This window comes from Triticum dicoccoides, chromosome 6A (genome assembly GCF_002162155.2).
Source record: "Triticum dicoccoides isolate Atlit2015 ecotype Zavitan chromosome 6A, WEW_v2.0, whole genome shotgun sequence".
Taxonomy (NCBI): domain Eukaryota; kingdom Viridiplantae; phylum Streptophyta; class Magnoliopsida; order Poales; family Poaceae; genus Triticum; species Triticum dicoccoides.
Window position 1 is genome coordinate 197,887,337 of NC_041390.1, and position 18,330 is coordinate 197,905,666.

The following is an 18,330-nucleotide window of genomic DNA, read 5'->3' on the forward strand; positions in this document are numbered from 1 at the left end:
GTGAGACTTTTGAAAAAGTTTGCAATTTTTATAAATTAAAAAGGCATTTAATTTAATTGCTTTAGCCACAGCTTTAACTAGTTTAGGGCACTTTGACATTTTGGAAAAATGTTAGTTCACCACCAATATTAACAAATTATTATTTGCCACAAGATGAACATTTTAGTTTTCATGTTTGAGCAATTTGGATTTCACTCGGAATTTGAAATTGAATTCAACTGGAATTTGAAAGAGACAAGAGAAACTGATGAGCAAACACTTGTTTAGAAAAAAGATTAACTTAACCCAGGGATTACTGTACATCATTACACCAGGGTGTTATAGTGTGGGAGGCCACCGAGGAGGGCACAACCCACTTGGGCGTGCCTGGGCCCCCAGGCGCGCCTTGGTGGGTTGTGCCCCCCTTGGGGCACCCCCCCAGGTGCTTCCCTGGCCCACTGGATGTCTTCTGATCCATAAAAAATCCACAAAAGTTTCGTGGTGTTTGGTGTTCGTTTGATATTGATTTCCTGCGATGTAAAAAACAAGCAAAAATAACAACTGACACTAGGCACTGGGTCAATAGGTTAGTCCCAAAAAATGATATAAAATTGCTATAAAATGATTGTAAAACATCCAAGAATGATAATATAATGGCATGAATACTTCATAAATTATAGATACGTTGGAGACGTATCAATAAACCGGAGGGTTTAGTCCGCAGAGGGCATCAAAATAATCATAGGCTAGACGACTAGGGTTTAGCCATTATGATCTCGAGGTAGATCAACTCCTGTAAACCCTATACTCATCGAATACAATCAGGCAGGACGTAGGGTTTTACCTCCTTTGAGAGGACCCGAACCTAGGTAAACACCATGTCCCTGTTATCCTCGTTACCACCGATCCTTAGACTCACGGCTTGGGCCCCTACCCGAGATCCGCCGGTTTTGACACCAACCCATGGCAGCATGACCTACGGATTGACCCACCACCTCCTTCGCCATAGGTATAGTGTCGGTCTATAGGACTCTACTGTTGCTGATTTGTCGGTTTTATTTCTTGAATTTTCACCGGACTTTTGAATTTTGTTGTGTGATCTTAGTTATAGACCGGGTGTTACTCATAATGCTTTGTATCCGCTTTGATGCTACATTTTGAGATAATAAAATCTCCCTTTATCAAAAAAGGAAAATCCACGAACATTATGAAATAAGCACATGATGAGGTTTGGGAACTGAACTCATAATTGCAACTAGTTAGCATTTGAAATCGACAACTTTGTGACCCAGTCACGGCATTGTGGCTTGGCTGGGGCATCGGCTTTAGATGTTAGGCTTTGGTGCGATGTCTGTTTGGTATTCGGCTCGGACATTTGGCACCCCTTCATCAAGGGGATAGGAGTAGCGATAGGTGTGTTGCCAAGATGGTGGCTTCAGACTTACTGATGTATTACTTTGTAATGTCTTTGTGAATAATTAATAAGATGACTGCATGCATCGCCCAGATGTATAGGCCAGGGATATATCCTCCTTTTTAAAAAAAAGAAATGGACAACTTGAATTGTATGGTTGTAGTTTGCAAAACACCTCGTTTCAACAACTGAGGTTCCAACTGGAATAAAAGGGTTTCACATAAATTACATAGGAATATAATCTTATATAAAGTTTTCGCATGATGCCATTTAGATCTTAGAATAAGCTTAGGCAAAAAAAAAACATTTCTTTCATAAGCATTTTGGAGGATTCTAAACAATTACTCTCTCCGTCCCATAATATAAGACGTTTTTGCAAGCTATGCGAGTATTTCGCAATAAAAAGGATGATTCTAAACAATTGTTCAAACATCATATTTTCACTCATTTTGAGAAGTCCAATACGAACTAGCAGCTAGGCCAACGGCGGCTTTGTAACCCACCCGATAGGCCCCCGTGTCGCCTAACCCTAGGCGACACGGGCGGCGTATCTCGCCGCGCCGCCACAAGCCCCCCCATCTCCGACCCCTCCCCTCGCCGCCGCCGGTAGCCACTTCCGGGCGAAGCCCGCGTCGTCGTGGCGGCGGCGGGGTCTCCATCCCGCGCGCGCTCGCGGCCCGGCGGCGCATCACCCGCTTCGGCTGGCGGTAGATCCCCTGCTCCGGCTGCTGGGGGCCTCGCGCGGCGCCACCCTGCCCTCGGATCCACCGCGGCGGCGCCCTGATGGCTCTCCTGCGCGAGTGTCTATCGCCGCTCCCATGGCACTCCTCCTCCGGCCTGTCGGCGACTTCGCTGGCCGTGTCTTGCCCCCTCCGCTGTCACCGGCTGCTTCCTGGTGCAGCGTGGCCTCTCCCCAAGATCCACCTCCCGCAGCGCCACCCCCTGCCCCGACCTTCAGCTGCTGTTGACCCTCCCGACTGCTCCTCCCAGTGGCCCGGCCATGCCTCCTCCTTTCGGCTGGCTGTGGATGCTTCTCGCCTGGCCATGCCTCCTCTTGGTTGGCTGTGGATACTACTGGTGTTGGCGATTCCGGGTTTCCCCTGCCCAGATCTGGCCCTCGATGGATGGTGGGGGATCAGGTGCCTGCAGCAAGGTTGGCGATGGTGGATGTCCTAGGTGGTGGCGATTCTCGCGGCTCCTGTTGAAGGGTGCATCTCCCCTTCCTGCGATGGTGGTTCAAGCGAGTGTTTTGGTTTCCTCGTCTTCGAATCCTGAGCTGGCGGCATTTGGGATTGTCCAGTCAAAGACCAAGGCGAAATCCTTGCTCAGCTTGTTGTTGCTGGCAGTGGCGACACTTGCGGGTGCCGTGTCCTTGTTGAAGGCGCTGCCATGGTCTTTTGTCTGTGTCTTGCTTCGCGCACCGGGGGAAACCCCTAGGTCTGGTTCACCAAAGCGGACAGCGGCGGCGTCCCGACGGCGTATCCTTTTTGAAGGCGCGGTCTTGGTTGCTCCTGGCGTCTCCGGTGTTGGAATTGAAGATGGTGGACGCCAAGCTTGGTTTTGGGCTGCTTCTCAGGGCATGGGCATCCGGGGCGCAATGTACGACATCGTCGGTGCCTCATCCATGTCTTCTTCCTCCTGCTCAGCCGAACCCTGCTTCCCACTTGCCAACTCCTCTAGGCGCTTAAGGTGGGGGTACGTTGATTTGGTCTGTCCTGGAGCGGTGGCCGTGCGACGGTGGTGCCTTGCGATGGTTGTGACGTGGTCTAGGTGCTCTGGGTCTCGTCTCCTCGCCTTCCTTGGCTGGAGTTTGAGCTAGGAAAGATTATGTTGTGTTGTATTCTTTCCCACTTCCCCCTCTCTTATCTATGTTACTCTTGTTCTCTCCTACCTATCAATGAAATGATATGCAAACTTTGCGTATTGGCGAAAAAAAGAAGTCCAATACAACTGGTGTCATCTCTTCTTCTCTTTAGTCTGAAGAAACAATTCCATGCAAAATTACCGTGCAAGATACTGTTGAGCATCCAAACGAGTACATTACTATAATAAATTTACAACATGATATTCAATTCATATTGTTTTCCTATTTTTTGTTTTGTTTTTCATATCTGCGTTCCAAACGGGGACTGAAACGGTAGAACTTCAGCTAGCTGCTATTCGCAGCGGATTGCCACAAGCAGCGACGTGGATGTGTGGCGGGCTGGCGGCTCGTTCGCCCACGGTCGGCAGCCGCAGAATCTTACGGTCGCCGCTGGATAAGTTCTGGTAATCCCCAAATCCACAAGAGAGCGATCGGTTTCCATGAATAAACAACAATTGCCCGGCACCTGTGTATACGAAGCAAACAGCTCTTCCGTGCCGTCGTTTCCTGACCGTCAGTATTCTGTCTGTCCGGACAAAATACCTCTGCTGCTGCCTGCACTGGAGATCGCCATCCGAGAGGTTTCAATATCCACGCTCTCAGATCAAAATAAATAAATAGCCACACTCTTCGTAGCCGGCCGGTCGGATCCCGGCGACGGCGACCGGCGGCCTGGCACGAAACTGGGGACGGAGCAATTACATTGTACTGTAATGCCGCACGCCACCGGGCCGAGAGGGCGACGTCTCCATCCTGACCAATTTTTTTGAAGGCAAGCTGTTTCCGCATATGATACGGGATCAGGATGGCGAGCGCCGCTCGAAAAACCGTCTCTCGCATTCCCGCGCAACCCCCCTGGTTTGTACAATAAATTTAAAAAATGCTGCTTTCTCCGGTATAAAGCGCGCCATCCCGCCGCGTCCCCAAACAGCTCAGCGCAGCCACAACCCACAACTCACTGCTTGATTCTCGTTGCGTAGTAGGGTTCCAAACCAGAGAGCAAGAAGCGGATTGTTATCGGTTCTTTTCGTTTGAAGGAGTGAGTGAATTAAGGTTGTGCATCGGTTGAGGTTGATCGAAGATGGGTGACCTGATTCCGGGGCTCCCGGAGGAGGTGGCGCGGGAATGCCTGCTCCGGGTGGGGTTCCGTCAGCTCCCAGCAGCGCGCCGCACCTCGCGGCAGTGGAAGGCGGAGGTGGAGTCGCCGCTCTACGGCCGCCTCCGCCGGGCCAACGGCCATGCCCGCCCAATCCTCGCCCTCGCCCAGGCCCTTCCTGCGCTCGCCGCCTCCGGCCCGGCCCGCAAGTACGCTGCGTCCGCCGCCCTCTCCAACTCCTACCGGCTCGTGCTCCACGACCCGGCCGACGGAGGGTGGGTCACTCTGCCCCCGCTCCCAGGCGGCCGGGGGCTCCCGCTCTTCTGCCAGCTCGCCGCCGTGGCCTGTGGCGAGAGGAGGAAGCTGGTGGTGGTGGGCGGCTGGGACCCTGAGACGTGGGCGCCGACGGACACGGTGCACGTGTACGACTTCCTGGAGGGCGCGTGGCGGAGCGGCGCGCCGATGCCTGGGCCGCGTCGGTCGTTCTTCGCATGCGCGGCGACCGGAAGAAGGGTGTTCGTCGCCGGCGGCCACGACGAGGAGAAGAACGCGCTGCGGTCGGCGGCGGCATACGACGCCGAGGCCGACGCGTGGGCGGCGCTGCCCGACATGGCGCTGGAGCGGGACGAGCCAAGAGGGGTCCGCGTCGGCGCCAGGTTCGTCGTGGTTGGCGGGTACCCGACGGAGGCGCAGGGCCGGTTCACCGGCACCGGCGAGGCATTCGACACAGACGCCTGGGCGTGGGATCCAGTGCTGGACAGGATAGTCAACGAGGGGGCGTGCCCGGGGACGTGCTGCGCCGCGCCGTCCGCGGCAGGCGCCATGTACATGCTACGTGACGGCCACCTCGCGGTGCGGGACGGCGACAGCGGGTGGCGGGCGGTGGCGCCGGTACCGGAGGACGGGCGCGCGGCGACGGTCATCGTGGCCATCGGGGACGGCCGCGTGGCCGCCATCGGCGCCGGGCGCCACGGCGGTGAGCAGGCCGTGTATGTGCTCAACAAGGAGGCTGGAACCAACGGGGCGGCGCCGTCGTGGGCGCGCGCCCGGGCGCCGCAGGAGTTCGCCGGGCACGTGCAAGCCGCGTGCTGCGTAGAAGTATGATACAGTAACAAAAAATCAGTATATGTACAGTTGTCAATTAAATCTGAATGTTAGTGGCGTTTAGAAAACAACGTACTAAAATTTAAACCATACGGAAAAATCTACAAGACTGCAACATGTACTTAGACGATACCCAACGCGTTGCCATGGGATCGGTTGCAATATATTAGACATGAATGTTTGGATACATAATAATATACAAATTAAAATTAAAAATATATATAATTCATTGTATTTAGTTACTAAGGTGATCCCTACATGTTTGAATGTTGAGTTGGACTTTTTTCAATGCATGTTTATATGATGAGGTGGCATGCGTGAATGTGAAGAGAAATATGCTACTCTCTTTGTTCACAAATATAGGACATTCTTAGTTTTTCTTTAGTCGGATGTATATAAGACACGTTTTAATTTGTTTGCTCACTCATTTTAGTTCGTATGTAATTTCGATTAAGCATCACACTAGAAAAAAAGTCTAGATAGCAAACTCCTCAAAGCTAGCAAACTTCTCTGCTGCGTAGATAACTATCTCAAAAGTTTATAGCAAAGTTCTTTGAAGATTTTAGCAATCTTCTCCAAATTCTAAATTTATGTGCACTAGCAAACACATTAATTAGTCCCACACTGTTTCTGTCCAACAATCACCAAAACCTTCAGGATCACTCGATTGCACCAACAAATATCGGACAATGCATCACTATACTAAGAAATTGTAAACTATAAAACGGAAAGCGAAGAAAATCACCTTATCGGCATTTTTTTGAGCATGTCGCCATCGCAACTTGTAGTGTACGAATTCATCCCATCGATGGACAACAGTGGCGGAGGGGTTGGCTACGTGGCAGGAGGAGGCGGGGTGGCACTTGCGGGAGCCGCGACATGGCGAGGGTACGTAGACCAGGCGCATTCTTCTTTTTCTTTGCGATCGTCGCTGTGTTGACAGCCGCCTTTTCGGTCGGCGAACAATTCCTTTTGTCGGTCCGTTGCACCAAGGTCAGTAAGGTGGTCGTGCCTGAGGGTCTGTCGTTGACGCTTTGCTGCCGATGTTCCTCCCCTTTTGCCGCCTTTTTGGAGCTTGCGCCGCTGAATTCGTAGCCGCTGGTGGGTCTCCAGCACCGCCGTTGGTGTCCAAGGGTGCAGTGGCGGACGGCCCACCCATTCGGATGTTCATCGGGGAAGGGGGCGGCCGGTGGCGGGTAGCAGGGCAGTGTCGTCAGGGTGGGCAGGAGGAGCTGCGGGAGTTTTAGTCTGCTGAACGGCGGCAGACGAAATTTAAGAGAGGTGGGGCTGATTTTGGGAATCAAAAACTCATATTTCGTTCAAATTGCTAGTTGACTCATTTTTTCTCAGAAGTCACTTTTGCTCCTCAAATTTGAGTTTCAGGGGATCTGCTAGAGATGTTATTAGTCTATATTATGGATTTCTTGTGCAATTGCTTGTCGGGAGTGGCATGAATACTCGTGTGGTTGCTTTTAGTTTCTCCTAACCCATACTAATCAGTTGTCAATGAAAGAAAGTTCATCCGATCAGCAAGGGAATCTGCCATTGGGTTACTGCACGTCGGATGAAGAATCGTTCAACTTTTCCTCCAAGATGTTTGATCTATGATCCATGACAGCATACACTAAGCTTGCGTAATCCACGTCCAAATCGTTTCAGTACATATAACTAAAGCAATGCCAGGACCAAATGATAAGGCATAAAAGCACAGATGAGAACAATACATCTGAGGCAGCAGATGTATCCTACCAGGCAACATCTGGTGGGTTTTGAGTATGTGCAAATGACAAGGGTAAGAAACTAAGAATACCAACCACAGCCAGAAATCCAGACAATGCATGATGAAACATACTAACATAGCACAATCTTAGCTTACCGATTATGAACTGTGCATGGTGATAATACAACTGGAAGTTCATTAACCACTAGTGTTGATTGGCTCCATACCAGAGGTGAAAATGGGGCTCCAACGGAAATGACAGCAGGTATGGTCCATATACTCATGTTAAGTAATCTGAAGCAAGCAGAGAGAGCACCACTATTTGTTGCCAAGGCAAGATGCATCACGTGATGCAAATGGATCCAACAAGCGCGCTGCTTATACTGAAGCTCGAGATGAAGGCGGTCTATCGCACGGGCTGTTGGTTGTAGTGGCTCTTCTCTTTCTTCTTTGCAGCAGCGAGCTTCGCACTCCTAGCGGCGGCCTCCATCGCAGCGTGCTTGGCGGCAGCATCCACCTCCTTGCTTGATTTTTTCTTTTTCGATGCAGCTATCTTCTTCATCTTCTCCTTCAAGTCTACAGCGGTAGCTTCCTCTCCAGACTTTGTATCATCGGCCGCCTCTCCATGGTCCTTGCTGGAATCCACTTCATTGGGCTGGTCTTTGGAATCCTTAGATGGTTTCTCCTTCCTTAGTTTCTTCTTTTTCGAAGTCTTGCTTTCTGATGGTACAGGAAGACCCTTCTTATCCCCATCTCCTTTCTGTCCATCAGGCTTTCTTTCAGCTGAAAAGTACCAAAATCAAACACTTGTCAGTTTAGTAAAGATTACACACGCACAAAAACATTTAACGAGAAGATAAAGAACGGTTGATCGATCGATTTTGTATAGGTCATAGCATGATTACATTACATACATTTACTCGTGACGTCAGCCAGTGTAGCATTTTCAGAAATCCCCAACTCGGCCAGAACAGCATCTAGTTCTGCAAGCTCTTTCTTCTTCAATTCCTTCTTTGAAAGTTGTTTTTCTGTGTCTTTAGAATGTACAGGCACTGGAGCAGATTCTTTAACCTCAGGTTCAGATGGTACATCAACTTCATGTCCATGCTCAGGTTCCTCTAGCTCATCATCACCCACGTCAACATCAAGACCATCATCTTCACTCTCAGTTTCCTGCAGTGTAAATGCAGAGCTAATTAAACCATACTAGAGCCTCTGCTGAGGGGGGAAATAATGCTTGTGTCAACACAGAACATCATAAGGAAGAGCAGACACAGCTATGCCGTATACATAGAGAAAGTAGACAGAAGCAGTTCTACACGGACACCTACATTTTTTGGCAGGACGCGATAGTATGAATCAATATCAGATATTATACACGTTCGTAGAACAAATGTCATTTGCTGTGTCCAAAATTATATTGCCGAGTCAGACACCCGAATCCGAGTCGGGTTCGGACACCCCATGTTCCTGTCCAACTAACACTAGGAAATATCATTGTGTGTCATACCAGTCACTGAAACAGATTTTCTCATATTGAATCGCAAAAAACAAAAACACAATAGAAACAAAGAGCATACATCAACCGTTTTTCTTTCTGTTCTATAACTTGTGTTCCCACTCTATCATTACTCTCATTAAAAGCTAGTTTGGCCACATGAGCTGGCAAAATACTGGTTTCTTCACCCCCTTTTGCATCTATATATGTAAACCTATTACTTAGTATTAGCAACACAGGCCTAAAAAAATGATATGTAATAACAAATCTTACATAGATTACCTTACATGTATGGGAAAGTGAGACTATGGAATGAGCTACTTTTTCTTAGATTGATCACGGGATAAGCAAGTTAAATACACATAGCAAATACACCTAATGGCAGAAAGTGTATTTAAGAATTTAAGCCATTCCTCATGATATAAGATTTTACATATGACACAATCCAGGACAACTTCATAAAGTGCAAATAGTTGTGTACACAAAAGACATGCATAAATGGAAAGCTGAGGAATACGAGTAACCAACACAAAATTGTTGTTTGATGAGTTTTTGTCCACTGTTGCATAAAATAATACATATATATATATATATTTTTAATGAGATTTTTATGCAGGCTATAAATACAAAGGCAAAATTCATTTAGCATGGCACAATCATGAATGGCAAGCTGCCCACGTTCTTTCACATGCACGTGCATGAAATGTTGGTGCAAGAAATTCGTGTGCATGCGTACGTCCTGGCCACATGCACATTGGCTAGATGTAGTAGTCTAGCTTTGTACGTGTATGTATTCGGGTGTCTCGACCGGCCGGCAAGCTCGTGTGCGTACATATCCGAATACCCATTTTGTATTTATACATCATATGTGTATGTATTTGAGTATCTACGGCCGGTCGGCAAGGGCACAAATACATATCCGAATACCCGGTGCAAGTTACATGCACGGGAGCAGCCGGTGTGTGCTCGCATAATTGGCAAGCTTCAACATTAGGAAAACCAAAGACTCAACCGATCTCGTTGATTTTTGTTGAAAGGCATGCTGGAAGAAACAAGGTATGCATCGGTTTGTTTCCTTTTTTTTTGCGCGGACTTGGACATCAAGAAGAAGAATAGAAGGAAGAAATCAGCGGCGGGCTGCGTACAACGTCCAGCCCTCCCGTCCTATAAATACAGGAGCTACCACGTCCTAGCCGGCACGCAGAGACACCCAGCCACCACGGCCGCCGCCATCACGTGCACAACAAATCCACGCAACAACACATCCACAAATCCATCGACCACATCCAGCCACCACGGTCACATAACTCGCGCAGCAAGAAGAAGTAGAAGGAGAGAAGAGAGATCGGCCTCGACATCTCGTCACAAGAACGCCGAGGATCATCCGTACAAGAAGCCGGCGCCTCGACAGCAACATGAACACCAAGTCGTGTTAAGCAACGCATCCTTTGAATTCAGTTAGTGCTGCCTATTATGATCATTATAGCTTAGTGCTAGAATGTGGAAGGTCTAGAGACCTTTTTCTTAATTATCCACCATCGCTTGAGCTGTAACTGAACCTGTACTTGATGTATATAAACTGAGCAATACTAGTGTAAGCCATCACGGCATTTCCATCTAGCTGACTTGGTATACATAGCAAAAAGATCCTATCCCCATGGCCGGCACCGCCGCTGCCGGCTCCAGCTCTTCAGCTCCGATCTCTATCACGTCACTCGCCAACCTCATCACGATCCGTCTCACACGGGATAACTTCCTGCTATGGAAGACCCAGGCCGTTCTTGCCCTTGCCGCAAACGGCCTGTATGGCTATGTCGCCGGCACCGTGGAAGCACCACTGCACACCATCATGCAAGGAACCGGTGAGGCAGCCGTCGAGGTGGCCAACCCGGAGTTCCTTCACTGGTACCAGCAAGACCAGCTCGTGATGATTGCTCTCCTAGGATCCATGACTGAGGATATTCTTGGTCAGATGACACAGTTGACAACCTCTGCTGCAGTTTGGACTGCTCTTCATGACATGTTTGCTTCACAAAATCGAGCTCGTGTTATGCAACTAAGGTACCAGCTCTCTAATCTGAAGAAGAACGACCTCTCTGCGTCGGAATACTATCGCAAGATGAAGGGGTTCGCTGATGCCATGGCCTCCATCGGCAAGCCCCTATTTGATGACGAGGTGCTTGGGTACATGCTCGCTGGGCTGGGCTCCGAGTTCGAGCCTCTTGTTGCGTCGATCACGGCACGTGATGACCCCGTGAGCCTCAGCAGCTTTTATGCATTTCTTCTCAGCGCTGAAATTCGTCTTGAGCAGCAGAACTCAACTGGAGAGATCCATCCCTCTGCCAACGCTGCAGCACGTGGCAGCGGTGCACGTGGCGGGCAAGGCGGACAAGCTCGTGGTCGTGGCGGGCGTGGTCGCGGCAATGGGCGCTCCAACCTGAAGTGTCAGGTGTCTGGCAAGTTCGGCCATGACGCGCTTCACTATCGCAATCGCTTCAACCACGCGTACCAGTCGGAGGAGCACCGCGAGCGCTCCAGCAACGTCGCCAACACCGGCTCCTACTCCATGGACATGGATTGGTACGCGGACACTGGTGCCACCGACCACCTGACGAACGATCTCGCCCGCCTAACCGTCCATGAGCGCTACGGTGGCAAGGACAAGGTGCACGTCGCCAATGGGGCAGGTTTGTCTATCTCACATGTTGGTCATTCCACTATTTCCGGCTCGTTCAAACCTCTTTATCTTCGCAACATTTTGCATGTTCCTCGTGTAAACAAACACTTGCTATCCGTGCACAAGTTAGTCTCTGACAATGATGCTTTCGCTGAATTTCATCCTCACTTGTTTTATCTAAAGGACCGAGCAACAAGGAAGGTTCTTCTTCGCGGTAGATGTCGTGAAGGTCTTTATCCGGTGCCAAGCTTCAAGTCCTCACCTATCGTGTCTGGTCATCGCGCCTTCTCCGGTGTCAAGCTCTCCTCGGATCTTTGGCATCGAAGATTAGGCCACCCATCCAAAAGTGTCGTTGAGTCAGTTCTTAGGTCAAATAAATTTGCTTGTGCACCTTCGATCGAGTCTAATAATGTTTGTGATGCTTACCAATGAGCTAAGGTCCATCAATTACCTTTTCGAGATTCGAGTCATGTTACTCATGCTCCGCTTGAAATTATTCATTCTGATGTTTGGGGACCTGCTATTACCTCTGTTGGAGGCTTCAAATATTATGTGAGTTTTTTGGATGACTTTAGTCGTTTCACATGGATTTATCTTCTCAAGAGAAAATCCGATGTCGAGCAAGCATTTTACACCTTCCAAAAACATGTTGAGCGCTTGCTTAATACCAAAATCAAAACTGTCCAGTCTGATTGGGGTGGGGAGTACCATCGCCTATCTAGATATTTTCAGGGGGAAGGCATTACTCATCGTGTATCCTGCCCACACACCTCACAACAAAATGGCATCGCTGAACGCAAGCATCGCCATATCGTTGAAACCGACAGCACACTCCTCGCTCATTCCTCTCTCCCAATCCGCTTTTGAGACGAAGCCTTCATTACCGCTTGCTATTTAATTAATCGCATGCCAACTCGTGTTCTTCAAAACACCGCGCCACTCACGTGTCTTCTTAACAAGAAACCAGATTATACTTTTCTCCGTGCCTTTGGATGTGCATGCTGGCCGAACCTCCGCCCATACAATAATCGTAAACTCGATTTTTGTTCCCAACAGTGCGTATTCTTGGGCTATAGCTCTATGCACAAAGGCTACAAGTGCCTTGATCGATCAACTGGCCGTATTTATATTTCCCGCGACGTTGTTTTTGATGAAGAATTTTTTCCTTTTGCAGCCGCATCTTCCACTACTCCCACCACCACACCCATTCTTCCTACACCTCCTTCAGTTTTTCCTCACTACCGGACTCGCGGACTATGCCTACGGCCACGGGCCGTCGGCATAGGCCCCTAGGCCGTCGACATAGATCTATGCCTACGGTTGCCGTCGGCATAGGCCCGTCGGCGTAGATGTCGTCAGCATAGTCTTGTCAGACCGTCGGCATAGTATAGCCGTCGGCATAGGGGCCTATGCCGACGGCCTGACGTCAGCCGTCGGCATAGTATAGCCGTCGGCAGTGTTTTTCGTCTGACGGCAACGGACGGCGCCGTCAAAAGCGCTGACGAATCACGCAATGCCACGTTGCAGAGCTATGTCGACGGCAAAGCCGTCGGCATACCTCTGCCACGTGGCAACCCGTGGTACTCCTGGTGGTAGGGCTATGCCTACAGAAAAGCCGTAGGCATAGATGAATCTATGCCGACGGCTTTGCCGTAGGCATATCTCTACCACGTGTCATCTCCTGGTTCCTCCTGGCAGCAGGGCTATGCCTACGGAAAAGCCGTCGGCATAGATTTTCAGCTATGCCTACGGCTTTGCTGTAGGCATAGATGTGCCACGTGGCAAGCCCTGGTAACTCCTGGGCGTATATATGCCGACGGCTTTGCCGTAGGCATAGTTTTTTTCCCCTGTTTTCTCTTTTCCAATTCATTTGACAGCATTTCAAAACAGAACAATATAAAATTATGCAGAAATATGACAATTCATCATGTAAACATACTCAAGTTCATATAAACATACTCAAGTTCACCATCATCATCTAAACATACTCAAGTTCATCTCATCATCTAAAGATCATCACCGACGGAAGTTCATGAACATAAAAGTAGTGCAAGACATGAAACATCATAAAAGTAGGAATATGAAAGGCATGGCACGATGGCCACATGCACGGAATCACCAAGCAAGACCACCTCCGCTAAAACCACCACCTCCTCCGTCAAAACCACCACCACCTCCGCCAAAACCGCCATCGCGACCACCACCACTCTGCCAGATCGGAGTGACTGGGGTCGACAGAGCAGGAGTCGAGCCATCGGTCCCCTACATGTTTCAGAAAAGATTCTAACGGTAAATATGATATGATAGTGTTTCATGAACGAGAACTAGTTTGCCAGTAGTTAGGCAAATGTACTAACCGGACCATCACTGCCTAGTGCCACCCATTCATCGAACGTGGGCACGTGTGGGGGTTCTCCCGCAGGTGGTGGTGGGGGTCCCATTTGTGGTGGATTCGTGCGGTTACTCCAAGACGCCAACATAGCCTGAATGTTAGTTAAACAAGCAAACTAGAAGATCAGAAGGAATGAAAGTGCAAAAATTTAGCTTGGTTTTAAGAGGGCAAAACTAACCGTCATCATCTGATGGTTGTAATCATCGTTTGCCTTCACTCGTTTCAGGTACTCCCGCACCTCGAGATTCCTATGCTCGACAAACTCCTTATATGCCTACATAATTTAGGTTGTTTCTAGGTGAGCAATGCTAAAAATAAACTTAGAATGCTAGATAGAAAAATATAAAGAGGAAGTACTTACAGCATGCTGGCGGGCTAAGGGAGTCTGTGAACGCCCCGTACTCTCTAACTGGCTCGGGTTGGTAGCCCGAAGCTGTGTGTACGAGATCGAAGGAGTGATCAAGCCGTCGAAACACGGATACCAGCCATTCTTCTTCCCCTGGATGGCCACCACCGCCATGTCGTCGATCTGAGACTGGGCGACCTGAGCAACAGGAACATCCGGATGCAACTCCTGATAGTGATGAATGTAAGACCCCAGGTGCTCCTCGGTCTTGCCGTCATCAATATTTTATTTTTTACAAGGTTGACGAGAATCGACATTTAATCCACCTACATCTCTAATAGGTAAAGATGGGTCCTAATCCCACCCGAGAATGTGTAGATTGAGTACGTTGTCCATGCTCTACCCCATTCCGAGACAAAATTTCGGCAGCACCTCCCCGCTGTTCTCCAAATACACGTCTCGGCAAAATGCCGAGAGAATGTGCATCCGGAGAACAACAGGGAGGCGCCGCCGAAATCCTGTCTCGAAACGGGGTAGAGCATGAACAACGTATCCAATCTACACATCCTCGGGCTGTCCGTGGAAAGCGCTGGACAATCCGAAAGAGCTGCGGTGATAAATATGCAATTGAATGCATATTTATCGATGCAACCCTTTCGGACGGGAGACCTAGGTTACGCGACTTGATGCGGAAATTTAATCTAGTGACATGGAAAAAAAGTGGACGAGGTCATGGAATTGTTGCTCACCCTCCGATGTAGAGGATGTAGTCGATCAAAGGAGGGACGATCGTGGACCAACACCTCCAACGTCGACGTCACTCCACGAAGATGGAACACCACAAATCCTGTTAATTCGACCAAGTGCAAAAAAATAGGTTAAGCATTGACACTTTAAACTATATAAAAATCATATTTCGTCAAGTGTCCAATATTGTCCTTCAATTTTTTTAGCAAGATCATCATGATTAAATAACCACTCATCATATGCCAATTTTGGAGCACATCTCACACAACTATTTTAGAAACTAAATGTCACATAGCAAGGATTTAGACACAGCTCCACCTCCTATCCATGCCATCTCTAGACGTCAACCACTCAAAGAACACGACACAAACATGGAGCAAAGTCCCCTTCGTATAGACCCGATGCAGCTGTTCCCCATTCCAGTTGCCGGCTGGCGGCGGCACCGTTCGTGAGGGGGGTCACACCGCTCTGTACAGAACCGAAAAATAATGTATGTATGCTTATTAACACATACGGTATGTAAGTTAGTTAAATAATAATAATGAAGAAAACAGTGAAGAAAAAGAAAAAAACTATATGTATGCTTATTAACACATACTATATGCTTATTAACACATATTATATGTATGCTTATTAACACAATCTATATGTATGCTTATTAACACATACTGTATGCTTAATAATAATAATAATACTATGCGGCCAGGGCAGATGGACAGAGCCGCGGATTGATGACGTGTCAGATATGCCGACGGCTGCCGTCGGCATAGGTCCTGGTCGGTGCGCTCTGGATCGGTGATGTGTCACCCGTATCTATGCCAACGGCCGCCCATCACGGCCGTCGGCATAGATTTGACGTCGTTAGCCGGCCGTGATGCCCGTTGTCGGCGGGCCCGCATCTATGCCGACGGCCTATATATGCCGATGGCAGCTGTAGGCGTAGTCGCGGATAAGCCGACGGCTGCTGTCGGCGTAGACGTGGATAGCCCGACGGCCGTTGTACGCCGACGGCCAGGAGCTAGCTGTTGGCATTGCTCGGACTAGGCCGACGGTAGCCGTCGGCATATATTTGGCTGTCGGCTTAGAGCCCTGTTCCGGTAGTGCCTGTAGATGAGCCGGCCGTAGTGGATGATCGCATGCAGAGATATGATTTAACCTTGCTTTCTAATGCGTCGTCAAGTCCTTCTGATGTGCATGCAGGTTCCAGCGACTCGACGTCCTCTGGCTCTATGTCGCCATGCACACCGCATCGTCGCCATGCAGACGGGCCAGCTCCGACGTCCCCCGTCCTTCCAAGCGGGTCGCAGACTCCAGCCTCGTCTACAGCCGAGTCTTGCACCTCGCCTGGCCCAGACACGAGCTCTCCTGGCACGGCGTCCCTAGCGTCTCCGACTTCGCCGAGCAAACAGGAGCCTCCTGCTGCTCCAACTCTGGAGCAGCGTCCGCCAGCTGCTCCTGCCACAGGCACTTCACATCCGATGATAACGCGTCTCCGAAATAACGTCATGAAGACGCTGGTACCCACGGATGGCACCGTGCGCTATGATCCTCGGCGTCGGGCCTTTCATGCTGAGCCACACACGTACCGTGACGCACTCCAGGATGAACAATGGCGCCCCGCCATGGAGGCCGAGTTCTCTGCTCTTCAGCAGAACAAGACATGGACTTTAGTTCCACGGCTGCCCAGAAAAAATGTTATTGGATGCAAATGGATTTTCAAGGTGAAGCACAAGTCTGATGGTTCTCTCGACAAGTTCAAAGCTCGTCTAGTCGCACGCGGGTTCACACAACAGTACGGAATTGACTACTCCGACACCTTCTCACCTGTGGTTAAGCCTGCAACCGTGCGACTCGTGCTCTGTCTTGCAGTTTCCCATGGATGGCAGCTTCGTCAGGTTGACATTAGCAATGCATTCCTGCATGGTATTCTCACTGAAGAAGGTTATATGCAGCAGCCACCCGGCTTCCAGGATCCCTCGCGTCCAGATTATGTGTGCAAGTTGCATAAAGCTTTATATGGCCTGAAACAGTCCCCTCGTGCCTGGTACGCCCGACTGAGTGAACGTCTTCAGCAGCTTGGTTTCTATCCTTCAGCAGCTGACACATCTTTGTTCATTTTTGCACGCGGTGGTGTCACCATATACATGCTGGTTTATGTTGATGATATAGTCATTGTGAGTTCTTCATCATCGGCCATGACACGACTTCTTCAGCACCTCTTCGTCACATTTCCTGTGAAAGATCTTGGCTCTCTTAATTATTTTCTGGGCATTGAGGTGCTTCGCAATTCTGGGGGAATCACTCTTAATCAGAAGAAGTATGCTCTTGATCTTTTACAGCGTACAGACATGGCGAATTGCAAACCAGTCTCAACACCGATGTGCACTCATCAGAAGCTTAGTCGGGAATCTGGTCATCGACTGTCCGAAGATGAAGCTTTTCGTTACAAAAGCATGGTTGGCGCTCTCGAATACTTGACCTTAACATGGCCTGATCTCTCATTCGCCGTTAATAAGGTGTGTCAGTACTTATCCTGTCCGACTGATATTCATTGGGAAGCAGTGAAGAGAATACTTTGGTTTGTGAAAGGGACGGTGTCGACCGGCTTAAATATTCGGCGCTCGCCTTCAACTCTATTGAGTGTGTTCACGGATGCGGATTAGGCTGGCTGTAGCGATGATAGGCGTTCTACTAGCGGGTTTGCAATTTTCTTCGGTCCGAATCTTATTTCATGGAGTGCACGCAAGCAGCCGACCGTGTCTAGATCATCGACAGAAGCGGAATACAAAGCTTTGGCAAATGGTACGGCTGAAGCAACCTGGATACAATCATTATTAAAGGAACTACGTGTTCCTCACCCTCGTGCGCCCGTCTTGTGGTGTGACAACCTCGGCGCAACATATCTCACGGTGAACCCGGTGTTCCATGCCCGCACGAAACACATCGAAGTTGATTTTCATTTTGTGAGAGAGAAGGTAGCCATGGGTGCTTTGGAGGTCAAATTTATTTCTTCAGCAGATCAAGTAGCTGATGCATTCACCAAGCCTCTCACTAAGGTTATGCTTACTCGATTACGTTCCAATCTAAACCTTAGCACAGGTTAAGATTGCGGGGGAATGTTAAGCAACACATCCTTTGGATTCAGTTAGTGCTGCCTATTATCATCATTATAGATTAGTGCTAGAATGTGGAAGGTCTAGAGACCTTTCTCTTAATTATCCACCATCGCTTGAGCTGTAACTGAACCTGTACTTGATGTATATAAACTGAGCAATACTAGTGTAAGCCATCACGGCATTTCCATCTAGCTGACTAGTCGATCTTCCCGAACGGTAAAGTTATCATCTAATCACTCCTTCATCCTTTATTATTGCATGCATGCACAACACGTGGTGGCGCGATGGAGCTCGCGATCATGCAGCACTTCGTTAGCGTTATCATCATCTTCCTCAAGCTAACCAAGACGACGAGGCTACTCCCGGACTTCACCAAG

General features: G+C 49.2%; 1 protein-coding gene and 1 long non-coding RNA gene across 2 annotated transcripts; one reads left to right on the forward strand and one right to left on the reverse strand.

Moving 5' to 3' along the window:
* The first annotated feature begins 4,224 nt into the window (after positions 1-4,224).
* Positions 4,225-5,549, forward strand: LOC119314443 (F-box/kelch-repeat protein At1g80440-like). The gene has a single exon (XM_037589163.1). The coding sequence runs from the start codon at positions 4,339-4,341 to the stop codon at positions 5,455-5,457; it is 1,119 nt and encodes a 372-aa protein (XP_037445060.1). The 5' UTR covers positions 4,225-4,338; the 3' UTR covers positions 5,458-5,549.
* Positions 5,550-7,884: 2,335 nt separating this feature from the next.
* Positions 7,885-8,208, reverse strand: LOC119319143. The gene is made up of 2 exons (XR_005154370.1): positions 8,092-8,208; positions 7,885-7,960 (listed from the first exon to the last, which is right to left on the reverse strand). It is a non-coding gene; the product is annotated as an uncharacterized LOC119319143 (long non-coding RNA).
* Positions 8,209-18,330: the final 10,122 nt, after the last annotated feature.

Coding starts and splice junctions, on each gene's coding strand:
- LOC119314443 (XM_037589163.1), top strand. CDS start 4,339: ATGGGTGACCTGATTCCGGGGCTCCCGGAGGAGGTGGCGCGGGAATGC.